At 41.8% G+C, this 24,657-nt stretch overlaps 1 protein-coding gene across 1 annotated transcript in view; it reads left to right on the top strand.

The window, feature by feature from the left end:
* AGXT2 (alanine--glyoxylate aminotransferase 2) overlaps positions 1-20,591 on the top strand; it is a 113,682-nt gene extending 93,091 nt beyond the window's left edge. The window contains exons 11-14 of the mRNA XM_053701200.1: positions 8,580-8,668; positions 9,104-9,253; positions 11,105-11,203; positions 20,376-20,591. Coding sequence (XP_053557175.1) covers positions 8,580-8,668; positions 9,104-9,253; positions 11,105-11,203; positions 20,376-20,483 — 446 coding nt within the window. The 3' untranslated portion in view covers positions 20,484-20,591. The remainder of the gene's footprint in view (positions 1-8,579; positions 8,669-9,103; positions 9,254-11,104; positions 11,204-20,375) is intronic.
* The last annotated feature ends 4,066 nt before the right edge of the window (positions 20,592-24,657 follow it).

Raw genomic sequence — 24,657 nt, 5'->3', positions numbered from 1 at the left:
TAAAGGTAGTTATTCCAAATGAAAGAGAAAATGTAATTTCTTAATGGATGCATTTATTTCAGTGTAGTATTTTATTAATATATAGATTAATAAATATAATAGTTTCAAATAGAATAAATAAAAAATCAAGTAAAATTATTTGCTATTAAATTAACTTCTTGTATTTTCACCCAAGGTTATAAAATTGTTTGTCTTATAACCAGTCTCAATGGTGCCAGTATTGTACTTGTGTTTTAACTCAAGGTTATATAATTTACTAATTACTCATGATGTAATGCCAAAGGATTGTTTAAAAAAGTATAAATACTTCTTCCCTAAACTTATAGGGGGGCAGAAAATATTATCTGAACCAAAATGCTGTCAGACTGTCTGGTATGGTATCATATTTATTTATATGCAAGCATGATTAAACTATTGTAACTCTGCAACATTGGATTCATAATTTTAAATTTTCATTGTATTTATTTTGCAAAATACATTTTTCTTTTTGTAATATAATACTGCATATTTGCACAATAAAATAGATATATTTGTATACTCTCGCGCCTTTTTCTATATATATATTGTACACAAAATATTTCATAAGATATACCATTTTACATATATAATATTAGAGATAGGTGTCTGGCATTTAGATTTCAGAATAACCTTTCTCTAAGGCATTATAAGGGGGAAAAAGTATGAACTGATACAAAGTAAACATACCCCACCAAGCGCAATCTAAACTTTCTCTTGTCAGCGCGAATGAAGGCAGCGTGCAAAGGATTAGAGCTAAAAATAAATGTGTATCATACACAACATAAATAAATTAAAATAAATAGTTGGGGGGCGGAGCTTGGCCATTCAGTGAGATGGCCGCATAAAGACACAGCTCCCAGGCCCTAAGTCGTCAAACCCAGCAGCCATCTCAGTCCTGAGCCCAAATGACCATTCTAAAACAGGGGTGAATGCCTCCTAAACTAAGACTAACAACTTACTGGCCACATATATACCTAACTACAACCGGACGTGCACGCAACATCTGGCGCAGCCCGGGATCTGAGGAGGGAGCAACAAATACCCATGCCCTAACGGACTAAAGGTAGTGACAGACACAGCGAGACGCGGCACAGCAAGACGCGGAACAGCATATCGGCAGCCACTGACACTCACCATCTGACACCCGCGCCACCGTCCGCTGTTGAAGCCAGAGCCCGACACTCCTGCTGAGCCACCTACAACCACACGCGACTTCAGGCTCACCCTAAGGCCTAGGGGAAGAGCAGAGCATGCAGTAAGTCACGCACTTCAGCGGATAAGAGCACCTGCAGCATCACAGCGCCACTTATCAACAAGGCCTGTTGAATTCCTAAAGAGCAGCCTTGCCGGACCGGAGCCCTAGATCAGAGGGACCATACAGCTAACAGCTACACTGGCTTAACATTAGTAACTGCAGAGGGGCCAGAGTATCATATATACACACTGGTGGGGCGCGGGACAGGGGGAATATGCTACACAGCCCAGATTAACATTAGTGAGGTAGATCAGCCATGTGCACTCTGAGGCATTAACTTTCACACTGTCCATAGCCACCAAGCAGCAAACTAACTCATGGAAAGGGCTACAGTTGCTGGAAGCAGTGTATTTGCACAATCCCCTCAAAGCAGCAGGACTTTTTGAAACCCCTGTATCACTCTAATCTAGGCATAGGCCTCACAGAAGCACCTTCATACAGGACACAGGGCGCAGCAGCCAGGGCTATATTACAATTTTATCACAGCCCTAAGCCCCATCACTGACCCACATCATCTTCAGAGGTGCCACCAGTCGCCCCACCATATACCCCCCCCCCTATTCTACATAAATATGCCAGGGAAAAAATCCACCAAGCCAGATGGTGCCTCACAGCCTAGAACCATGCAGCAATTTTTAAGGCAGCCTGAAATTACCCCTATACAAGCGCAGCACACTCCTGACAGCAATGTACCCGCATCCAACACACAGCCTAACCTCCAGCTTCCGAATCCTGCCTCCACCTCTAGTCCGTCAATAACCAAGGAAGACCTCAAGTCTCTGTGTACCAAAGAAGATCTCAAAGAGATGCTTACTGAAGTAAAGGGATGGTATGGAGACTTGAAAAGGGACCTGTCAAAGGTGACGCAGAGAGTTGCTAACTTGGAAGAAAATCACAATACCGTCAGCAATGACATCAATCATATGTCTCGCTTACTCTATGAACAGGAAGAGACTATATACAATTTACTGGAGAAAGTAGAGGACCTAGACAACAGGGGCTGGAGGAATAATCTGAGAGTACGTGGGATACCAGAATCCATACAACCAGGAGCCCTGGAGGGCTGCCTACAAGCTCTGTTCCGCACATTAAGGGGGGATGAAAACGCTCCAGATATAGCTATCGAGAGAGCACATAGAGCTCTTAGGGCGAAGCCCCCACCCAAAGCACCACCCAGGGATGTCATCCTAAAGTTGCTGAATTTTAAAGACAAGGAAGACATCCTAAAGCATTCAAGACAAAAACAGGATTTCACGCATGCTGGCAACCGTATCCAAATATTCACAGATTTGAGCCCCACGACACTTCAGAAAAGAAGGGAGCTGAACTATATAACCACAGTGCTTCGAGAGAAGAAGATCGCCTACCGCTGGGGATTTCCGGTCAGCATTATCGCCACCAACGGTGGCACTACAGCCGTCTACAGAAATCAAGAAGACCTGCCCCGCTTCTGCGAGGCCCTGCAGATCAACATCCAAGCAGGGGAACAACCAAAAGAGGACCCTACACCGCGGTTCACCCCAGGGAACCGGGCACGACCCGCAGCTATGGCCAACAACGAACGGGACAATTACAAACATCCTTCACTAGTAACTGTTGCTGATGATGTGGAAGAAACACATCAATTAATGGACTGTCCACCCCTACGGCCCAGGTTGGGGGCTAGTTCCTGAAACAAGGCTACAGGTCGTATATAATATAATGTTATTCATAAGTTTGTTTTTCAAATGCTGGGTTTGATGACGGAGATATTACCCTACTTATTTAGTTGCTTGTTGTTATTGATTACTGTTCCTACTGTTTTATAAAGAACTATATATCCATCTGATATTGGCACCTGCAGCAAGGTAGCCAAGCTTTTTGTATATAATAACTGTTTGCAACTTCACCCCCTTTCTTTTCCTCACCCCTTCTCCTTTCTCCTCTGCACCCCCCCCCCCTCCTTGACAACACACAGAGTCTGAGAGACCCAGAATTAGCATACCCCATAGACAAATAAAGGGAATTGGGTCTACAGATTAGACAGGCGCTGCCCAGCCCCCATCGCGCTTGCACACTAACAGACAGATAATACGCAAGTAACACACGCCGGACACTGCCCAATTGATTCTACTGATCACCGGCGACATGCAGCCACGCTCCATCAAACTAGTAACCATAAACGCAAAAGGGCTTAATAGCCCGGAAAAGAGATCTATCGCTTTTACACAATTACACAAAGCTGGAGGGGATATCATTTGTATCCAGGAAACACACTTCAAAAAAGGGAGGGAGCCTAAACACATCACTCATAGATACAACACTTTCTACTTGGCCTCAGGCAGCTCAAAGAAAGGCGGAGTGGGTGTTTTTGTTAAGAACACGATTCCCTTCCAACCTACCCTAGTACTCAAGGACCCCAATGGATCATATTTGCTGGTGGTGGGAACACTATTTAGCTCTTACATCACAATAGCTAATGTTTATCTACCAAATCAGGGCCAACACATGGTACTCAAACAGCTGACACAATTACTGCTAGAACATACAAGAGGTATATTATTTCTGGCAGGAGATTTTAACCTACCACTAGACCCCATTCACGACACCTCAGCAGGAAAAACAAACGTACCACACAAAGTTGTCAAAGCTGTCAACCTACAGCTCCGCTCACTAAAACTGCACGACATATGGAGGACACTGCATCCAGACACCCGTGATTACACTTTTTTTTCGCACCCACATCACGTCTATACCAGAATTGATTACATCATAACAGACCAACTAGGCCTTTCTTTAATAAAAAACACTGACATACTGCCAATAACCTGGTCAGATCACGCACCCGTACAATGCACATTAGGCTGGCCAGACATCCCCATAAAACCTCACACGTGGAGACTCGACGAACAAGCGCTAGATAATCCAGTACACAAGCTGGCGATCGACACAACCCTACGGCACTACTTTAATGAAAACCCACTAGACGCCCTACCCACCTCTACAACCTGGGAGGCACACAAATGTGTGGTAAGGGGTGAGTGCATAAAACTCAAAGCCAATGAAGTTAAGCAGAATAGACAGTTCCTGAACTCATCCATGTCCCAGATTCGATATTGGGAGTCTGAGTTAAAGAAAAACACCTCATCTATTCCAATATTAAATTCCCTAACTAAAGTAAAGACCGAACTGAACAACTATCTTATTAAAGACTACCAAAGAAAAGCATCAATGCTACAACAAAAATATTTTGAGATGAGTGATAAAATAGGCCCCTCCTTGGCCAAAGCGCTAAAACGCAAACAATTAAACACGCACATATATACTCTAACTGACGCATCAGGTCACACGCAGAAAGAGAGCGAGAAGATAGCTGAGACTTTCCGGCAATACTACGAAGCACTTTACAATATCAACAACAACAGCCCACAAACACACATAGATGCATACCTAAGGGACATTCATCTGCCTGCCCTCTCCCAAGAGGACGCAGAGCAACTAGATAGGCCGATTACGGCTGATGAGATCAGGCTAGCTATTAAGGGTATGCCAAATGGAAAGAGCCCTGGACCGGACGGGTTGGGGGTTAAATACTACAAAAAATTTGCACACCACCTACTCACACCTCTCACACTCTTATTTAATTCATTGCTACAAGAGGGAGGGTTCACAGATCAGATGCTAGAGGCAAACATCACTGTCCTCCCCAAACAGGGGAAAACCCCGGATAGACCAGAGAATTTCCGCCCGATCTCGCTCCTCAACGTGGATGTAAAAATCTACGCCAAGGTGTTAGCAAACAGAATCAATAAGATTCTCCCCGCATTGATACACCCGGACCAGGTAGGGTTTGTGCCAGGGAGAGAGGCACGCGACAACACGCTGAAAGTGCTACAATTGGTATCACACGCTCAGCACCAAAATGCACCCCTAATACTGGTCTCTACAGATGCCGAAAAGGCGTTCGACCGGGTACACTGGCCTTTCCTAAAAGCGGTCCTGTCCAAAATGAAGTTCAGTGATGCCTTTATCGAACGAATTTTCGCACTATATGAGAATCCCACCGCAAAAGTGAAAGTCAATGGCCTGTTGTCTGATAGATTTTCTATCAGAAATGGAACCAGATAGGGGTGCCCACTCTCGCCGCTCCTCTTCGCGATCACCATAGAGGCGGTAGCGCAAAAAATTAGAGAAGACCCGCAGATTTCAGGTATAAAGACCAAATCGCGCACACACAAGCTGGCCTTATATGCTGACGATGTCCTGTTGACACTCACTGACATAGAGACATCCCTCCCCAGAGTACTAGACACCTTTAGCGAATACGGACGATTTTCTAACTTTCATCTTAACGTAGCCAAATCAGAAATACTGAACATCACATACGACATAGAGAAATTAAACATAGCACTAAGTAACTGCCCCCTGAAATTACAACAGGATAAATTGAAGTACCTGGGGATATACATCTCCCCAGATCCTCAGACTGTTTTTCAAGAAAACTACAAAAAACTGGAGACCACACTGATAGCGGACTTGTCCATCTGGAAAAATAAATCAATCTCCTGGCTCGGACGGATAAATGTTGTTAAAATGAATGTACTGCCCAGACTGCTCTACATACTCCAGACAACACCAATCCCCCTCCCAGGGAACTACATACAAAAGATACAAAACTTACTTGAGCAATACATATGGGGAGGGCTCAGACCTAGAGTAGCCAGGAAAACTCTGTACCTCCCTAGAGACAGAGGGGGACTGGGGGTCCCAAACATACAAATGTATAAACAGGCGATCACACTGGGTAAATTATTAGATTGGTGTTCTAATGACACCAACAAAGAATGGGTACGACTGGACTGTGACATCTTGGACACAAACAACGCAGGCCTAGGCGCCTGGACCCTAGAGAAGGACAGGCATGTAGCTACAACGAATTACCCCTTGCTGATAGATTTTTACTCAGTGTGGGACAAGATACTGTACACCACAACGCATATAACCACTAAGCATTCCCCATTGACCCCCATATATCACAACGCAGCACTGCCATGGAATTGCCCCGACAACAGGTCCACCGCTGACACACCCTTTAAAGACTATACCATCATGTCACTGATCAGTGGACATAAGCTTAAGACACACGCGGTCATCTCAGACGAAATGCCAAACTTGGCACTGAGTTGGTACTCACACGCGCAGCTAAATCATTATCTCACGACACACAGACACAGAGCTTGCCTGACCAGAACACCTACTACGTTCGAGACCTTATGCCTGAAAGACACACCAACAGCCCACGCAATTTCATTACTTTACAAACTTCTCCTGACAGATGATACCAGGGCACTCCCCTCCTACACAAAGGCGTGGGAAAAAGAGTGGCAGACCGAGATAGGACATGAGGACTGGCAGAATGCCTTCCTTGTGACCAAAACATCCTCGATCTCTATGAGAGTACAAGAATCTAGCTTTAAATGCTTAGCAAGATGGTACCTCACACCCAGCAGGCTGCAGAAGATCTACAAGCAGGCCTCAGGCAAATGCTGGAGAGATTGTGGAGAAACCGGTACACCAACACACATATGGTGGGACTGCCCTATGCTGGACGAATATTGGGTTGACATACTTAGCCACATGTAACTAGTTTTAGGGAAACCTTTACAAAACAGCCCAAAAACACTGCTATACCTATCACTGCCCAAACTGCCTTGTAAAGCGAGTAGGGCACTATTACTGATTATGCTGAACGGAGCCAAACTGTTAATTCCAAAGCACTGGAAATCCAGAGTCACGCCGACCTTAAAGGAATGGCAAGAGCAAGTAGACACCCTGTTACGCCTAGAAAGATATCACCATATCCAGCAGGGAACTGCAGACACGCACGAGATGATGCTGGAGCGCTGGGCAGCACACAGACAACGGACGGCATAGGGCAACACAGCTGATAGCACAGACCGCCGACACCCCAAAACTCCCCCCGCCCCCCCCCCCCTCCTACCCCCACGTTTTTTTTTTTTCCCTTCCCCCCCCCCCCTTCTCTCCACCTGTCTCCTTCTGAAACATGCGTTAACAAGACTTAAACACTGCCAAGCAATGGGATCATTGACAGTGATGGATCACACAATCGCATTCTAATGCATATCGCAGACCGGCTTCCCACACATACCTCCTATTCTTCTTTCTCTTCCTCTTCTCTGGTTACCCAGCTTATATATTGCATAATTTAACAAGGCTGACCGCAGAGTATCAGAGATAGTGTAATGTCGGACCCTTGGGACTTTAAACATGCAAGTGCACTGAGAACTGTGTCATGACCCCCCAGAACTTCAACTTCACACGCTCTATAGGCGGGGTGCAATTAAACATGCCTTCGGGGGTCAGAGCAAGAACGATCCCTGCATACTTGTATTACTTCTCATAAACTTGCAGTGTAACGTTTATGTGACTCTGTATATGTATACGCTTTGGAAAAATTGATAAACATGTAACTATTTGATAATCCTTTAATAAAGCTCTTTGAAAAAAAAAAAAAAAAAAAAATAGTTACACTCAAATATACACTCTCTAATAAAACATATTCATATAAATATTAATGACATTTTTATAAGGGTTAGAAGAAATATGGTATTTGAAAAAGGTGTTTGAATGGAAAGGGCTATATTGTGTATATATAAATATATATGTCTAAATATCTATATATGTGTATTTATGTATTTATATATGTACATATACTGTATCTATAATAAAGATATATATATTTACACTTGGAGCCCTTTCCACTCAAATACCTGAAAACATAAATATTATTTGTATTCCATTTTAATATTTAATATGTATTTTACTATATATTTAATGTGAATATTTTACATTCCATTGTACTTCACATAGGAGAATTGTATAGATATATATTTTACTAAAAATAATCTCATATATATATATATATATATATATAACATTTTCTCTTCTATGTGAAGAACATTGGAATGTAAAATATTCATAACGCATGTCAGGTTGAGCGCAGTTGGTCTAATGCGGTGTGCGGGTCATTTCTGGTGGTGTTTACGCTCAAGCGAAAGTGCTAAATAGCACCCCACTTGTAATCTAATAATGTTTTATTATTAATCGCTTATACTAAATACTGAGGATAAAACAGCTGAGAGTTCTTCTCTTACCCAGTTAGCACAGATAAGAGTTTGTAAATGAGATGCTAAAAATTTATTTAAAAATCCTTGATACAAAATAGCTTATCCCATTTGGTTTTGAAAACAGTAGGTACCAAGCTAGTCCCATTTTGTTAATAGTGTTTGTGTTTTTTTTCTGCCAGAAATTGCAGGGTCCTATGCCCACGCTTTATCATTCAATACATTTGGAGGAAATCCCATCGCTTGTTCAGCGGCATCTGCAGTACTGGATGTAAGCACCTTGCACAACTATTAATATGTTCACGATAATGAAGTGTTAGCGCATCATTATAGTCATAACAGTGTAATACTATGTTACTGTCTATATAACCAGCAGACCTTTCTATTTTCTGACTTAATATTACAAACATATCATTTAAAGGCACATCAAACTTAAAAATTTGGTTCACCATAATGCTTAATTATACATATGTACTTTTCTAGCAATTTAACTTTGACTTTGAAAAGTCAGTATTTCCGCTACTTGCCGAGAGACTAGGTTGCACACAAGATGGAGGGAGTGAACTGTTATAAGCCCCACATCTGCATTGTGGAGTACATTTTTACTTATTTTTATATTATTATTTTTTTGCTGTCATAAGACATTTGAAAGTAATGGAGGTCATGTATATTTTCTCATTATTATTTTATCTATTTTACCATTTAGGTCATTGAAGAAGATGGTTTGCAAAACAACTGTAAAGTGGTTGGTACCCACATGTTGCTAGAATTTGCAAAGCTTCGGGACATGTTTGACATTGTTGGGGACGTGCGCGGCAAGGGGCTGATGATTGGGATAGAAATGGTAACAGATAAGGTAATTCTATAGTGTGTGAGATAAAGAACAAAATATCCAACACAGATACATACAACAATTATTCCCAGCAGGATTGCAAACCTACCTTGTAGTTTACTTGTGACTTGAGGAAAACACATTTTGCTTTAAAGGACCAGTAAATACAGTAGATCTGCATAATCAACAAATGCATGATAAAAAGACAATGCAATAGCACTTAGGGGTCCACTTATCATTGTGCGGACAGACACGATCCGCTATAGCGAACCATGTCCACCGCACATCTGAACTGCTGGTGCAATGCCGCCCCCTGCAGATTTGTGGCCAATCAGGGGGTGTCAATCAACCTGATCGAATTGGATCAGGTTAATTTTCGGTGATGTCTGTCCGCCAACTCAGAGCAAAAAAAGTTAAATTGTAGTGAAAACCTTTCAATTTAAAGAAGGGACAGTATACACCAATTGTCATATAAATGTATGTAATAGACACCACGATAAAGAATATGCAGAGATACCGATCTAAAAATCCAGTATAAAACCTTTTAAAAAATTACTTAGAAGTGCTCAGTTTAGCTATGTTGATGAGGTTAGGCTGGGACACCCACTGAAAGGGGCTGAGAAAGAAGGAAGGGCAGACCCTCTCCCCTCCACTGCATATGAAAAGAAAGATTACACAAACAAGAGTAAGTAGGAATCTCTTTTGGGGCTTGGTTAGGAGACTAAAAATCAGCACAATGTTATTAAAAATTAAGCAAAACTGTACTTTGTTACAAAAACACTTCCATATGGGCTATATAAATGGATAATCTACAAAACATTTATGCAAAGAAAAATCTAATGTACAATGTCCCTTTTAATTTATATTTGCTGTAAACTGAGATCTGCTCCGGGTGCTTCCCTATATGTATATTTTATCTCTCCCACCTCCCACTGGGATTGTAATTTCTTCTATTGGCTGTGTTTACATTGGTTTTCTATGACCAATACTGAAAAGGACATGAAACCCCACATTTTTTCTTCATGTTTCAGATAGTGCTTGTAATGTTAAACAACTTTCCATTTATATTATCAAATTGTCTTTGTTCTCTTGGTTTCCTTTGTTGAAAATAGGAAGGTAAGCTCAGGAGTGTGCACATGTCTGCAGAACTGGCACCAATTTTGTAAGGATGCTATACACTTGCAAATGCACTATATGGCAACACTATGTCCTGACATGTAATGCTCCACACACATGCACGCCACATACCAAGGTGTTTTCAACAAAGAATACCAAGAAAATGAAGCAAATTCGATACAAGAAGTAAAAAAAGCTTTTTTTATGTATATGCTCTTTCTGAAGCACAAAAGAAAAAAAATGAGTTTCATGTCCATTTAAGTATTGAAATTTTCCGTAGAAGTGGGGCTACCAAAGGCAAAAGGAGCTACATAAAATTACAAAATAATGTTAAACTATTTGTAAATAAATGAATACACTTCCGCAGGTAATATGGATCCTTGGAAATTACATAAAAGGGGAACAAATGGATCACTGGGGATTCTTTAAAGGGATCAAATGTTACAATACACTGTCCCTTTTAGGTTCATTTTGGAAAAGTGACTACTTTTGTAAAAGCCACATACGGAGAGGCCATAATGGGGGATCCTTTATTGTAACTTCGGAACTACAGTAATATTCAAGCTGAAACGTTTAACTGAAACGTGATTGTGGCCCCAGCATCACCAGATTTATACATTGTTCTGCTCCTCCATTACCATTTTGTTAGCTGCTGCAGTTCTAGTTCAGCAGTGGGTGCCAATGATTTACTTGATCAGCACTCAGTCTAAAGAAACTGTTACTGTATTGGTCTCCAGAACTATGTTGTTGTTTTTTTAGGAGAGTCGTCGGCCTCTCCCTACTGAAGAGATGAACCGCATCTGGGAAGACTGTCGAGAAATGGGAGTTCTGCTTGGAAAGGGAGGATTGTACAGCCAGGTAATACAGCAACACTATATAACTCATCCTGCTGAACTGTAAACAAAATAACATATTTTACTAAGGCAGTTCTATTATTAGAATTGTATGCAGATCTATTTGTAAGTTCAAAACTGGTCAAGAATATGTTATGGATATTATAACAGCAAAAAGCATGATGTTTGCAGGTGCGGTGGCACCAGGGGCCAGGTACTGGGCGGCCCAAAAGAGACATTGGGGCATATTTATCAAGCTCCGTATGGAGCTTGATGCCCCGTGTTTCTGGCGAGCCTGCAGGCTCGCCAGAAACAGCCGTTATGAAGCAGCGGTCACAAAGACCGCTGCTCTATAACCTATCCGCCTGCTCTGAGGACAGACATCGCCGCAAATCAACCCGATCTAATACGATCGGGTTGATTGACACCCCCCTGCTGGTGGCCTTGAGTCAGCAGGGGCCGGCGTTGCACCAGCAGCTCTTGTGAGCTGCTGGTGCAATGCTGAATACGGCGAGCGTATTGCTCGCCATATTCAGCGAAGTCTGGTGGAGCTGATCCGTACTGTCGGATCAGGTCCGCCAGACTTTGATAACTAGAGGCCATTGTATATATAGGTGTTTACAATCCTAATGCAGGGGAGCCTTTTATTAGTACAGGTTGCAGATCCATCTATCTAACCTCACAATCATTATAGAGCATAATGTATATTACTACTATTAGTTACTACTGAGATACCTGGGGGGGGGGATAAAATTGCCCTCTGTTGAGTAGGTACGCTACTGGATGTTTGTGTCTAACTTTGACTATGAACATCAACTGTTAATCAAATTTAGGTCCTAGACAACTACCTACTTAGCCTAAAGACAAAATCCATCCCAGTGTGCAAATCTCTGACATGTTTATAAAAAGAAGGAAGAAATACAACCTCATTTAATACCGAAACGCACATAAAGCAGTAAACTGAGATTACTAGTCTGTAAAATAATAATCTGTGATGTACCTCATTGTTTGACAGATTTAATGTAGGTAGAAATAGCTTGAGGAAGGTGTCTTAAAGTCAATTCCCGAAGCTTCACAAGGCTTTCATTAGTGATGATTTTGTGTTTTCAGAAACTTTATCTAAAAACAGGTGATGCTGAGGATGTATATCTCAAGCATATTCTTTTAAGTGAGTTTTAAATAAAATCGCTATATCAATAATACCCAATGTTTTTAATCCACTTTTTTTTCATAGGGTAATACAAAAAATACATTTGCTATCAAATCCATCCAAAAATAATTTTAGGGGCTAGTTGTTACACATTAAACCTCCTAAAACAAAATATCAGGCACTATGTAATAGCTGATAAAAGTATTTCACAAGCTAACGGCTAGATTACGAGTTTTGCGGTAAGCTTAAAAAGCAGCGTTAACAGGTCCTAACGCTGCTTTTTAACGCCCGCTGGTATTACGAGGCTTGCAGGTTTAGGGGCACCGCACACTTCTTTGGCCTTAACGCAAATCAACTTACGTAAATTTCGTAAAGTCTTTTTTCAATGGGACTTGCATAGCGCCAGTATTACGATTTTGTCCTGGGAGGCCAAAAAGTGAGCGGTACACCCTCTACCTCCAAGATTCCTAACGCATTCTAAAGTCAGTAGTTATGAGTTTTACACTACAAAGCTGTAGCATAAAACTCATAACTAAAGTGCTAAAAAGTACACTAACACCCATAAACTACCTATTAACCCCTAAACCGAGGCCCTCCCGCATCGCAAACACTATAATAACATTTTTAACTCCTAATCTGCCGCTCCGGACATCGCCGCCACTATAATAAACATATTAACCCCTAAACCGCCACACTCCCGCCTCGCAAACACTAGTTAAATATTATTAACCCCTAATCTGCTGCCCCCAACATCGCCGCCACCTACATTATTAATACTAATAGTTACATTGTATCTAGCTTAGGGTTTATTTTTAGTTTACAGGCAAGTTTGCATTTATTTTAACTAGGTAGAATAGTTATTAAATAGTTATTAAATATTTAATAACTACATAGATAAAATAAATACAAATTTACCTGTAAAATAAAACCTAACCTAAGTTACAATAACACCTAACACTACACTACAATTAAATAAATTCCCTACATTAAATACAATCAACTAAATTCAATAAAATTAGCTAAATTACCACAAAAAAAACACTAAATTACAGAAACGAAAAAACAAATTACAAGATATTTAAACTAATTACACGTAATCTAAGAGCCCAAAAAATAAAAAAGCCCCCCCAAAATAATAAAAACCCCTAGCCTAAACTAAACTATCAACTTAAAAGGGCCTTTTGCGGGGCATTGCCCCAAAGAAATCAGCTCTTTTACCTGTAAATAAAAAATACAAATACCCCCCCAACAGTAAAACCCACCACCAACACAACCAACCCCCCAAATAAAAGCCTAACTAAAAAAACCTAAGCTCCCCATTGCCCTGAAAAGGGCATTTGGATGGACATTGCCCTTAAAAGGGCATTTAGCTCTATTGCTGCCCAAAGCCCTCACCTAAAAATAAAACCCACCCAATACACCCTTAAAGAAATCCTAACACTAACCCCTGAAGATTCACTTACCGGGAGAAGTCTTCATCCAAGCGGCAAGATGTCCTCAACGAAGCCGGCAGAAGTGGTCCTCCAGACGGGCAGAAGTGGTGCTCCAGACGGGCAGAAGTCTTCATCCAAGCTGGCAGAAGTCTTCATCCAGACGGCATCTTCTATCTTCATCCATCCGGCGCGGAGCGGCTCCATCTTCAAGACATCTGGTGCGCAGCATCCTCTTCAATCAACGGCTTCTTCGGAATGAATGTTTCTTTAAGTGACGTTATCCAAGATGGCATCCCTTAGATTCTGATTGGCTGATAGAATTCTATATCATTTAATTGACTTCTGCCCGTCTGGAGGACCACTTCTGCCGGCTTCGTTGAGGACATCTTGCCGCTTGGATGAAGACTTCTCCCGGTAAGTGAATCTTCGGGGGTTAGTGTTAGGATTTGTTTTTTATTTTCTGTAATTTAGCTAATTGTATTTAATTTATTTAATTGTCTTTAATTTAGGTAAGTTATTTAATTGTAGTGTTAGGTGTTAGTGTAACTTAGGTTAGGTTTTGTTTTACAGGTAAATTTGTATTTATTTTAGCTGGGTAGTTAGTAAATAGTTAATAACTATTTAGTAACTATTCTACCTAGTTAAAATAAATACAAACTTGCCTGTAAAATAAAAATAAACCCTAAGCTAGCTATAAGGTAACTATTAGTTATATTGTAGCTAGCTTAGGGTTTATTTTATAGGTAAGTATTTAGTTTTAAATAGGAATAATTTAGTTAATGATAGGAATTTTATTTAGATTTATTTAAATTATATTTAAGTTAGGGGGTGTTAGGGTTAGGCTTAGACTTAGGTTTAGGGGTTAATAAATTTAGAATAGTGGAGGTAATGTTGGGGGCGGCAGATTAGGGGTTAATAAATGTAGGTAGGTTGCGGCGATGTTAGGGGCAGCAGATTAGGGGTTAATAAATAAATGTAGGTGTTGGCGGCAGCAGATTAGGGGTTAATAAATATAATGTAGGCGGCGGCGATGTCCGGAGCAGCAGATTAGGGGTTAATAAATATAATGTACGTGTCGGCGATGTCGGGGGCAGCAGATTAGGGGTTAATAAGTGTAAGATTAGGGGTGTTTAGACTCAGGGTTCATGTTATGGTGTTAGGTGTAAACATAAAATGTGTTTCCCCATAGGAATCAATGGGGCTGCGTTACTGAGATTTACGCTGCTTTTTTGCAGGTGTTAGACTTTTTCTCAGCCGAGCACGTATAACCAGCTCACCGCTGACTTAAGCAGCGCTGGTATTGGAGTACGGTATGGAGCTCAATTTTGCTCTACGCTCACTTCTTGCCTTTTAAAGGGACAGTCTACACCAGAATTTTTATTGTTTTAAAAGATAGATAATCCCTTTATTACCCATTCCCCAGTTTTGCATAACCAACACAGTTATAATAATATACTTTTAACCTCTGTGATTATCTTGTATCTAAGCCTCTGCAAACTGCCCCTTTTTTCAGTTCTTTTGACAGACTTGCAGTCTAGCCAATCAGTGCCTGCTCCCAGATAACTTCACGTGCACGAGCACAGTGTTATCTATATGAAATACGTGAACTAACACCCTCTAGTGGTGAAAAACTGTTAAAATGCAATCTGAAAGAGGTGGGCTTCAAGGTCTAAGAAATTAGCATATGAACCTCCTAGGTTAAGCTTTCAACTAAGAATACCAAGAGAACAAAGCAAAATTGGTGATAAAAGTAAATTGGAAAATTGTTTAAAATTACATGCTCTATCTGAATCATGAAAGTTTATTTTGGCCTAGACTGTCCCTTTAACGCCGGGTTTGTAAAAACCCGTAATACCAGCGCTTGCAGGTAAGTGAGCGGTGAGAAAAAAAAACTGCACGTTGGCACCACACCCCTCATAACGCAAGACTCGTAATCTAGCCGTAAGATTTCACACAAACCTAAATCAGTACTTTTTAAAAAAAATACACAAAATGTATCAATAGTGTCCATATTTCAGTGATGTGCAGTCACTAGAGGCAGGTGAGGCAGTGCTTCACCTCTCATATTGGCAAAAATATATATTTTTTTATGGGCTTTAAAAAAATAAAATAAAAAAATTTTCCCCAGCTTTTTTTTTCTTCACAGATACATGTTGTGCAATGGAGAGGCACAAGCAGGTCTGCCCACCATTACACAACATGCTGCGCCATCTACTGGATGACAGTGGTTAAGATCATTGGATGGCCCATTAACTGCTTATTTGAGGCAGTCCTATTTGGGCTGACCCAATCCAGTGAGAGGCATTAGTAAGTGGAACTTAGGGTTGGGGCTGGATGTTAAATCATATAAAACAAAACAAAAACGGAAAAAAACTACTTTCATTTATTTTGTTGCTGTCCTGTGAAGCTGCCAGCTTTTGCTAAAGTGAAAAAGAGAGTTCTGTACTTCCCCTCTAAGTGCAGTGGAATGTTCCACTGTCACTTCCTTAATACAGACAGAGACAGAGCAGGAAGAGATTCAGTCAATAAGCAGTGTTTAAGACACATCTTTGAAGTAAGTTCTACAGCCTTAGATTTCACTGAAAGGGATTCTGTTAGTGAAAATTATAATTTAATGAATGTGGTTTAGTGTTTTTTTACTCTTTTACAGCAGGGTCGTTTTTGTATTTTGTTTCCTCAACCTTTACACCCACCAACTTAAAGGGACAGTAAAGTCCAAATTAAACTTCCATGATTCAGATAGAACATGCAATTTTGAACAACTTCCAATTTACTACCATTAGCAAATTTGCTTTGTTCTCTTGGTATCTTTTATTGAAGAGTAAAATTAGGTAGGCTCATGAGAGCTCAGGAGTGTGCACATGTCTTTAGTACTTTTATGATAGCAGTGTTTTGCAACAATATTTCTAACTTTGTTTTTCAATGTCACAAAACACTGCTGTCGTACAGTACTAAAGACACGTGCACACTCCTGAGCTCTTATGAGCTTACCTAGTTTTACTCTTTGATAAAAGATACCAAAAGAACAAAGCAAATTTGAGAACAAAATTGAAAAGTTGTTTAAAATTGCATGCTCTATCTGAATCATAAAAGTTTAACTTTGACTTTACAGTCCCTTTAACAGCTTGCCTTCACTTTCTGAACTCTCTGTAGCTCTGCTGTTTTATTACTTAAAAATGCAGTGGTCTCTCTCCCTCCCCCCTTGTGTGTGTGTGTGTGTGTCTCTCTATCTATCTATCTATCTATCTATATCTATCCATCCATCTCTCTCCTAATGTGTTGTTCTCCCCATGGTCTCTCTGTCTCTCTTCCTCCCCCTCTGACTCTCTCATCCCTTATGTGTCTGTCTAACCCTCTGCATTTGATTGTGTCTCTCTCTCTTTCTCTAACACTCTGTGTGTGATTGTGTGTGTCTCTCTCTCTCTTTCTCTCTCTCTCTAACCCGCTGTGTGTGTGTGTCTCTCTCTCTCTTTAACCCTCTGTGTGTGTCTCTCTCTCTTTCTCTCTCTCTCTAACCCTCTGTGTGTGTCTCTCTATCTCTCTTTTTCTCTCTCTCTCTCTCTCTCTAACCCTCTGTGTGTGTCTCTCTCCCTCTCTCCCTCTAACCCTCTGTGTGTGTCTCTCTCTCTTTTTTTCTCTCTCTCTCTAACCCTCTGTGTGTCTCTCTCTCTCTCTCTCAAACCCTCTGTATGTCTCTCTTTCTTTCTCTCTCTCTCTAACCCTCTGCATGTGTGTTTCTCTCTCTCTCTCTCTAACCCTCTGTGTGTGTCTTTCTCTTTCTCTCTCTTTCTCTAACCCTCTGTGTATGTGTTTCTGTCTACCTTTTATTTATTTAATTAATGAATTAGTGGTGCCATCTGATGGTGTGGCTTTATTTAAAGGGGTGGGGTCAAGCGCCCCACCATCTTTAAATTTCACCAGCCGCCACTGGATCAAGACATTTTTATATTTACTGAATAATGAAAGAATCTATAAGCATAATTTGCAGCATTAAAGTAAAAAGTATGTTTTAAACATATATTTTAATGGGCATGGATTTCTAGATCTCATAATCAGAGCAAGCATTTTGTTATCTGGCAAGTGTTTCTGTTACAATCCTTTAGACTAAAATCAGATGTTTACTAAGTTGACCAGTTTTCCAAGACACCATTTAAAGGGACATGAAACCCATATGTTTTCTTTCATGATTTAGAAAGAACATGCAATTTAAATAACTTTCCAATTTACATCTAATATCTAATTGTCTTCATTCTTTTGATATCCTTTGTTGAAAATCATATATAAATATGCTCAGTAGCTGCTGATTGGTGGCTGCACATAGATACCTCATGTGATTGGCTCACCCATGTGCATTGCTATTTCTTCAACAAAGGATATCTAAAGAATGAAGGCGTATCCAAGCCACTGCCTCACCAGCCTCTGACGTCACTGCACGTCACTGGTTGGCAGTATTGATAACTTGTTCTTTGTGTAAAACTTGTATGGTAAATTATTTCTATTTTTACAATACAGTAGTGAGTAGAGAAGAGATTGTGTATCATTCTAATTGCTTAGTAACTGGCACTGTGCCACAGAATTGTGTGAGTGTGTATGTGAGCAGAGTGTGTGTGGGTGTCAGTGAGCAGAGTATGTGTGCTTTATTCTCCAGGTAATCAATTTCCGATGAGCTGGTGCTTTAGTGCAGTGTTTCTCAACAATGGTCCTCAAGTACCCCCAACAGGCCAGGTTTTCATTATAGATGAATCAGTGCACAGGTGAAGCAATCAGCTGATCAGTAACTCAGTGGTTACTAACTTGCTCTCACATAGGGATGGGCGAATGTTTCGCAACATTCGAAAAACAGCACAAATTTTAACACATTATCCTATAAACTACTGAGAACATTTCTCCCAAATTCAAAATAAGTATTGTCAATTAGAGCATTTATTTGCAGAAAATGGCAACTGGCCAAAATAACCAAAAAGATGCAGTGTTTTTTAGACCGTGAACTATGCAAAGAAAACAAGTTACAGATATTTTATCTTAATAATATCTTAGTAAGATATTTTATCTTAGTAAGAGTTCAGAAATTAATTTTTGATGGAATACCCCCTGGCTCAACAATTCAACCAGCTCAGGTTTGTTTGATGGCTTGAGACCATACATCTTCCTCTTGATCCCATTTCAGAGGTTTTCAATGGGGTTCAGGGTCTGTAGATTGGGCTGGCCATGATAGGGACTTGATTTAGTGGTCCTCCATCCACAACTTGATTTATCTGGCTTTGGGGCATGGAGCATTGTCCTGCTGGAAAAAAAACAATCCTCAGAGTTGGGAAACATTGTCAGAGCACAAGGAAGCAAGTTTTCTTCTAGGATAAACATGTACGTGGCTTGATTCATGCGTCCTTCACAAAGATAAATCTGCCCGATTCCATCCTTGCTAAAGCACTCCCAGCACTCATCATCGATCTTCCACCAAATTTCACAGTGGGTGCGAGACACTGTGCCTTGTAGGCCTCTCCTGGTTTCCATCTAAGCATTAGATGACCAGGTGTTGGGCAAAGCTGAAAATTGGACTCATTAGAGAAGATGGCCTGGAATCGGGCAGATTTATCTTTTTGCTTATATAAGTAAATTACACAAAATATGTTTAATCAAATTTGAAAATTCAAGCAAATTTGTATAAGATGAGTAAATGTACCAATGAAAAGTATCACACTGACATTTCATAACATTATGGGCTCTGTTAATTAAAGGGACAGTTTATATCTTAATCATCTTAAAGGGACATTCCGGTCAAAATTTAAATGCACATAGATTAATTACATCTTTGAATAGAAACATATTTGCAATATACACGTATTTCCAAAAATGTTTCTAGTAAAAGTTATTACTGTTTTAGTGGTAACATTTTTCTCTGCATGTGAAGCAGAGCTAGATATTCTCACTGCACCTACATTGTAAATATTGCAGCTGCTCAGATCATCAGTGGGACTTGTATCATGTCAGCAATTAAATTGAGTCATTACTAGATGGTACATGCACATTAGGCTCTCTGAGCAAGTCCTGTGTTTAAAATGCTGGTGCACGGTGCACACTTAAATACTCTTTTGAAACAGCTGTAGCTTTTATTAGAAGCATTTTTGCTAATGCATATATATTACAAATCTTTCCTTATTACAAAAGACTCACTAATTGGATTCAACAGACTTTCGATGCTATTCAGCAGAGTGTATAGATGCAGCCTAGATCATGATGTCATCAGTGAGCGTTACTTGGCAGCCATTTCAAAGTGACCAGAAACAATATTCATTTTAAAATAACTTTTTCTACTTTTACTGCTGCATGATATAGAAAGGGGGCAGGAGGATATTTGCAGCTTTATCTAAATTAAGAGTTTAAGATAACTATGGTGTAGACTGTCCCTTTAAGCAGAGGAGGCGTTAAGGTGATCGGCAGGCTTTTGCTCTTGCACAATTGGTCCTGGGGGAGCAGGGGGCTTTGTTCACCAGTTGAATTGAATGATAAATATTAAATCCTGTAAAGACTGAATGTGTTTGATTTTATTATTATTTTAATTTATCCATGAATAGTTTGGAGTTGACATGTTTTTTTGTTATTGTTTCTTCCAACAGACGTTTCGGATCAAACCCCCTATGTGCATTACAAAAGAGGATGTAGACTTCGGTGTGGCTGTTTTCAAAAAGGCATTAACAAAACACATGGAGAGAGCAACAAAATGAAACAAATTATTACTCCTGTCTTTATTGAGAGGAAAAAACCTAATCTGTGAAGCTAACATTATGACTGTGGTTTGTGAGTCAAACAGATTAAAATAATGGGAACAAAAACTATTGACTATTTGTTGGTATGAACAAAAAAACAAACAAACTTTATTTAAACTCATCAACATCTTATCTGCGTACCATACAAAATAAATCTTATAGATGTGTACAGTTACTAGTACCCCAGTATAATCTTACTAATAGTATGAAAACCTGTAGTTACATCATATTGGAAATGTAACTTGTGCATAATATAAATATTAAAATATTTGTTTATATAAAACTAGTCCTAAAGCCCATGCACACGGGCCATTTCTTGCAGTACAGCGGACCCACCCCTTGAGCTCTCTCTCTCCCCCCTCTCTTTTGCTTTCTCTCCCCCGTCTCTTTTGCTCTCTCACCCCTCTCTTTTGCTCTCTCTCTCCCCTTCTCTTTTACTCTCTCTCTCCCCCTCTCTTTTGCTCTCTCTCTCTCCCCCCTCTCTTTTGCTCTCTCTTTTGCTCTTTCTATCTCTCCCTCCCCCTCTCTTTTGCGCTCTCTCTCCCACTCTTTTGCTCTCTCTGCCCCTGTCCTTTGATCTCTCTCTCTCTCTCCCCCTCTCTCTCTCCCCCCTCTTTTTTGCTCTCTCTCTCCCCTCTCTTTTGCTCTCTCTCCCCTCTCTTTTGCTCTCTCTCTCCCCTCTCTTTTGCTCTCTCTCTCCCCTCTCTTTTGCTCTCTCTCTCCCCTCTCTTTTGCTCTCTCTCTCCCCCCACTTTTTTGCTCTCTCTCTCCCCTCTCTTTTGCTCTCTCTCTCCCCCCTCTTTTTTGCTCTCTCTCTCCTCCTCTCTTTTGCGCTCTCTCTCTCCTCCTCTCTTTTGCTCTCTCTCTCTCTCCCTCTATTTTGCTTTCTCTCTCTCCCCCCTCTCTTTTGCTCTCTCTCTCTCCCCTCTCTTTTGCTCTCTCTCTCCTCATCTCTTTCGCTCTCTCTCTCCTTATCTCTTTTTGCTCTCTCCTCCTCTTTTTGCTCTCTCTCCTCCTCTTTTTTTGCTTTCTCTCTCTCTCTCTCTCTCCCACTCTATTTTGCTCTCTCTCCCCTCTCTTTTGCGCTCTCTCCCCTCTCTTTTGCTTTCTCTCCCCCCTCTTTTGTGCTCTCTCTCTTTTGCTCTCTCCCTCCTCTCTTTTGCTCTCTCTCTCCTCTCTTTTGCTCTCTCTCCTCCCTCTTTTGCTCTCTCTCCCCTCTTTTGCTCTCTCTCCCCTCTCTTTTGCTCTCTCTCCCCTCTCTTTTGCTCTCTCTCTCCCCTCTCTTTTGCTCTCTCTCTCCCCTCTCTTTTGCTCTCTCTCTCCCCTCTCTTTTGCAATCTCTCCCCTCTCTTTTGCTCTCTCCCCTCTCATTTGCTCTCTCTCTCCACTCTCTTTTGCTCTCTCTCTCCCCCTCTCTTTTGCTCTCTCTCTCTCCCTCTCTTTTGCTCTCTCCCCCTCCCTCTCTTTTGCTCTCTCCCCCTCTCTTTTGCTCTCTCTCCTCCTCTTTTGCTCTCTCTTTCCTCCTCTCTTTTGCTCTCTCTCTCCTCCTCTCTTTTGCTCTCTCTCTCCCCTCTCTTTTGCTCTCTCTCCCCCTCTTTTTGCTTTCTCGCTCTTTCTCTCTCTCCCACTCTATTTTTCTCTCTCTCCCCCCCTTTCTTTTGCTCTCTCTCCCACTCTTTTGCTCTCTCTCCTCTCTTTTGCTCTCTCTCTCCCCTCTCTTTTGCTCTCTCTCTCCCCTCTTTTGCTCTCTCTCTCCCCTCTCTTTTGCTCTCTCTCCCCCCTCTTTTGTGCTCTCTCTCTTTTGCTCTCTCTCTCTCTCCACCCTCTCTTTTGCTCTCTCCACCCTCTCTTTTGCTCTCTCCCTCCTCTCTTTTGCTCTCTCTCCCCCTCTTTTGCTCTCTCTTTCCTCCTCTCTTTTGCTCTCTCTCTCCTCCTCTCTTTTGCTCTCTCTCTCTCCCCTCTCTTTTGCTCTCTCTCCCCCTCTTTTTGCTTTCTCGCTCTTTCTCTCTCTCCCACTCTATTTTTCTCTCTCTCCCCCCCTTTCTTTTGCTCTCTCTCCCACTCTTTTGCTCTCTCTCCTCTCTTTTGCTCTCTCTCTCCCCTCTTTTGCTCTCTCTCTCCCCTCTCTTTTGCTCTCTCTCCCCTCTCTTTTGTGCTCTCTCTCTTTTGCTCTCTCTCTCTCCACCCTCTCTTTTGCTCCGTCCACCCTCTCTTTTGCTCTCTCCCTCCTCTCTTTTGCTCTCTCTCCTCCCTCTTTTGCTCTCTCTCCTCCCTCTTTTGCTCTCTCTCTCCCCTCTCTTTTGCTCTCTCTCTCCCCTCTCTTTTGCTCTCTCTCTCCCCCTCTCTTTTGCGCTCTCTCCCCCCTCATTTTTGCTCTCTCTCTCCTCCTCTCTTTTGTGCTCTCTCCCTTCTCTTTTGCTCTCTCTCCCTTCTATTTTGCTCTCTCTCCCCTCTCTTTTGCGCTCTCTCCCCCCTCTTTTTTGCTCTCTCTCTCCTCCTCTCTTTTGTGCTCTCTCTCTCCCCCCTCTCTTTTGCTCTCTCCCTCCTCTCTTTTGCTCTCTCTCCCTTCTCTTTTGCTCTCTCTCCCTTCTCTTTTGCTCTCTTGCCCCTCTCTGTTGCTCTCTCTCCCCTTTCTTTTGCTCTCTGTCTCCCCCTCTCATTTGCTCTCTCTCCTCCCTCTCTTTTGCTTTCTCTCCCCCACTCTCTTTTGCTCTCTCTCTCTCCCCCCTCTCTTTTGCTCTCTCTCCCCCCCCCCCTCTTTTGCTTTCTCTCCCACTCTCTTTGGCTCTCTCTCCCCCTCTCTTTGGCTCTCTCTCCCCCTCTCTTTGGCTTTTTCCCCCGCTCTCTTTGTATTTTTCCCTTCCCCCCTCTTTGGCTTTCTCTCTCCCCCTCTCTTTGGCTCTCCCCTCTATTTTGCTCTCTCTCCCCCTCCCTTTTGCTCTTTCTCTCTCTCTCTCTCTCTCCCCCTCTCTTTGTCTCTCTCTCTGCCCCCTCTCTTTGGCTTTCTCCCTCCCCCCTCTTTGGCTCTCTTCTCGCTTTTTGGCTCTCTCTCGCAGCCACAGCCACTCCCGGCCATCCACGCCCCCATCGCTGTGCCCCACCTGGCCACGCCCCATCACAGCACTCCCGCCGGCCATGCCACACCACCTCTGCAGTGCTGTCAGGATCCTAAAGGCCAGGTGTGTGTCTACTGCGCATGACAGCTTCGGACAAACACACTTGGCCTTTTATATTATAGGATGGTTAAAGGGATATTTTTCTTTACTAAAGTTTCCAATTTACTTCTATTATTACATTTGCTTTGTTCCTATGGTATTCTTTGTTGAAGAGATACCTAGGTAAATGCTGGAGCACTACATGGCAGGAAATAGTGCAGCCACCTAGTGGTCTTGCTAAAGCATAACATTGTAGCAAAACTGCTGCCATATAGTGCTCTAGACATGTGCATGCTCCTGAGCTTATGTCCATGCTTTTCAACAAAAGATTAACGGCTAGATTTAGAGTTTTGCGTTAGAAGGGGTGCGTTAGCTACGCATGCTTTTTTTCCCCTGCACCTTTTAAATACCGCTGGTATTTAGAGTTCACAGAATAGCTGCGTTAGGCTCCAAAAAGGGAGCGTAGAGCATAATTTACCGCCACTGCAACTCTCAATACCAGCGGTGCTTACGGACGTGGCCAGCTTCAAAAACGTGCTCGTGCACGATTCCCCCATAGGAAACAATGGGGCCATTTGAGCTGAAAAAAACCCTACAAAAAAGCAGCGTTCAGCTCCTAACGCAGCCACATTGTTTCCTATGGGGAAACACTTCCTAAGTCTGCACCTAACACCCTAACATGAACCCCGAGTCTAAACACCCCTAACCTTACACTTATTAACCCCTAATCTGCCGCCCCCGCTATCGCTCACCCCTGCATATTATTATTAACCCCTAATCTGCCGCTCCGTACACCGCCGCAACCTACATTATCCCTATGTACCCCTAATCTGGTGCCCCTAACACCGCCGACCCCTATATTATATTTATTAACTCCTAATCTGCCGCCCCCAACGTCGCCGCCACCTACCTACAATTATTAACCCCTAATCTGCCGACCGGACCTCACCACTACTATAATAAAGTTATTAACCCCT

The sequence above is a fragment of the Bombina bombina genome, chromosome 2 (assembly GCF_027579735.1).
Source record: "Bombina bombina isolate aBomBom1 chromosome 2, aBomBom1.pri, whole genome shotgun sequence".
NCBI lineage: Eukaryota > Metazoa > Chordata > Amphibia > Anura > Bombinatoridae > Bombina > Bombina bombina.
The sequence above is the reverse complement of the archived record's forward strand: the minus strand, read 5'-3'. Positions and strand labels throughout refer to the sequence as shown.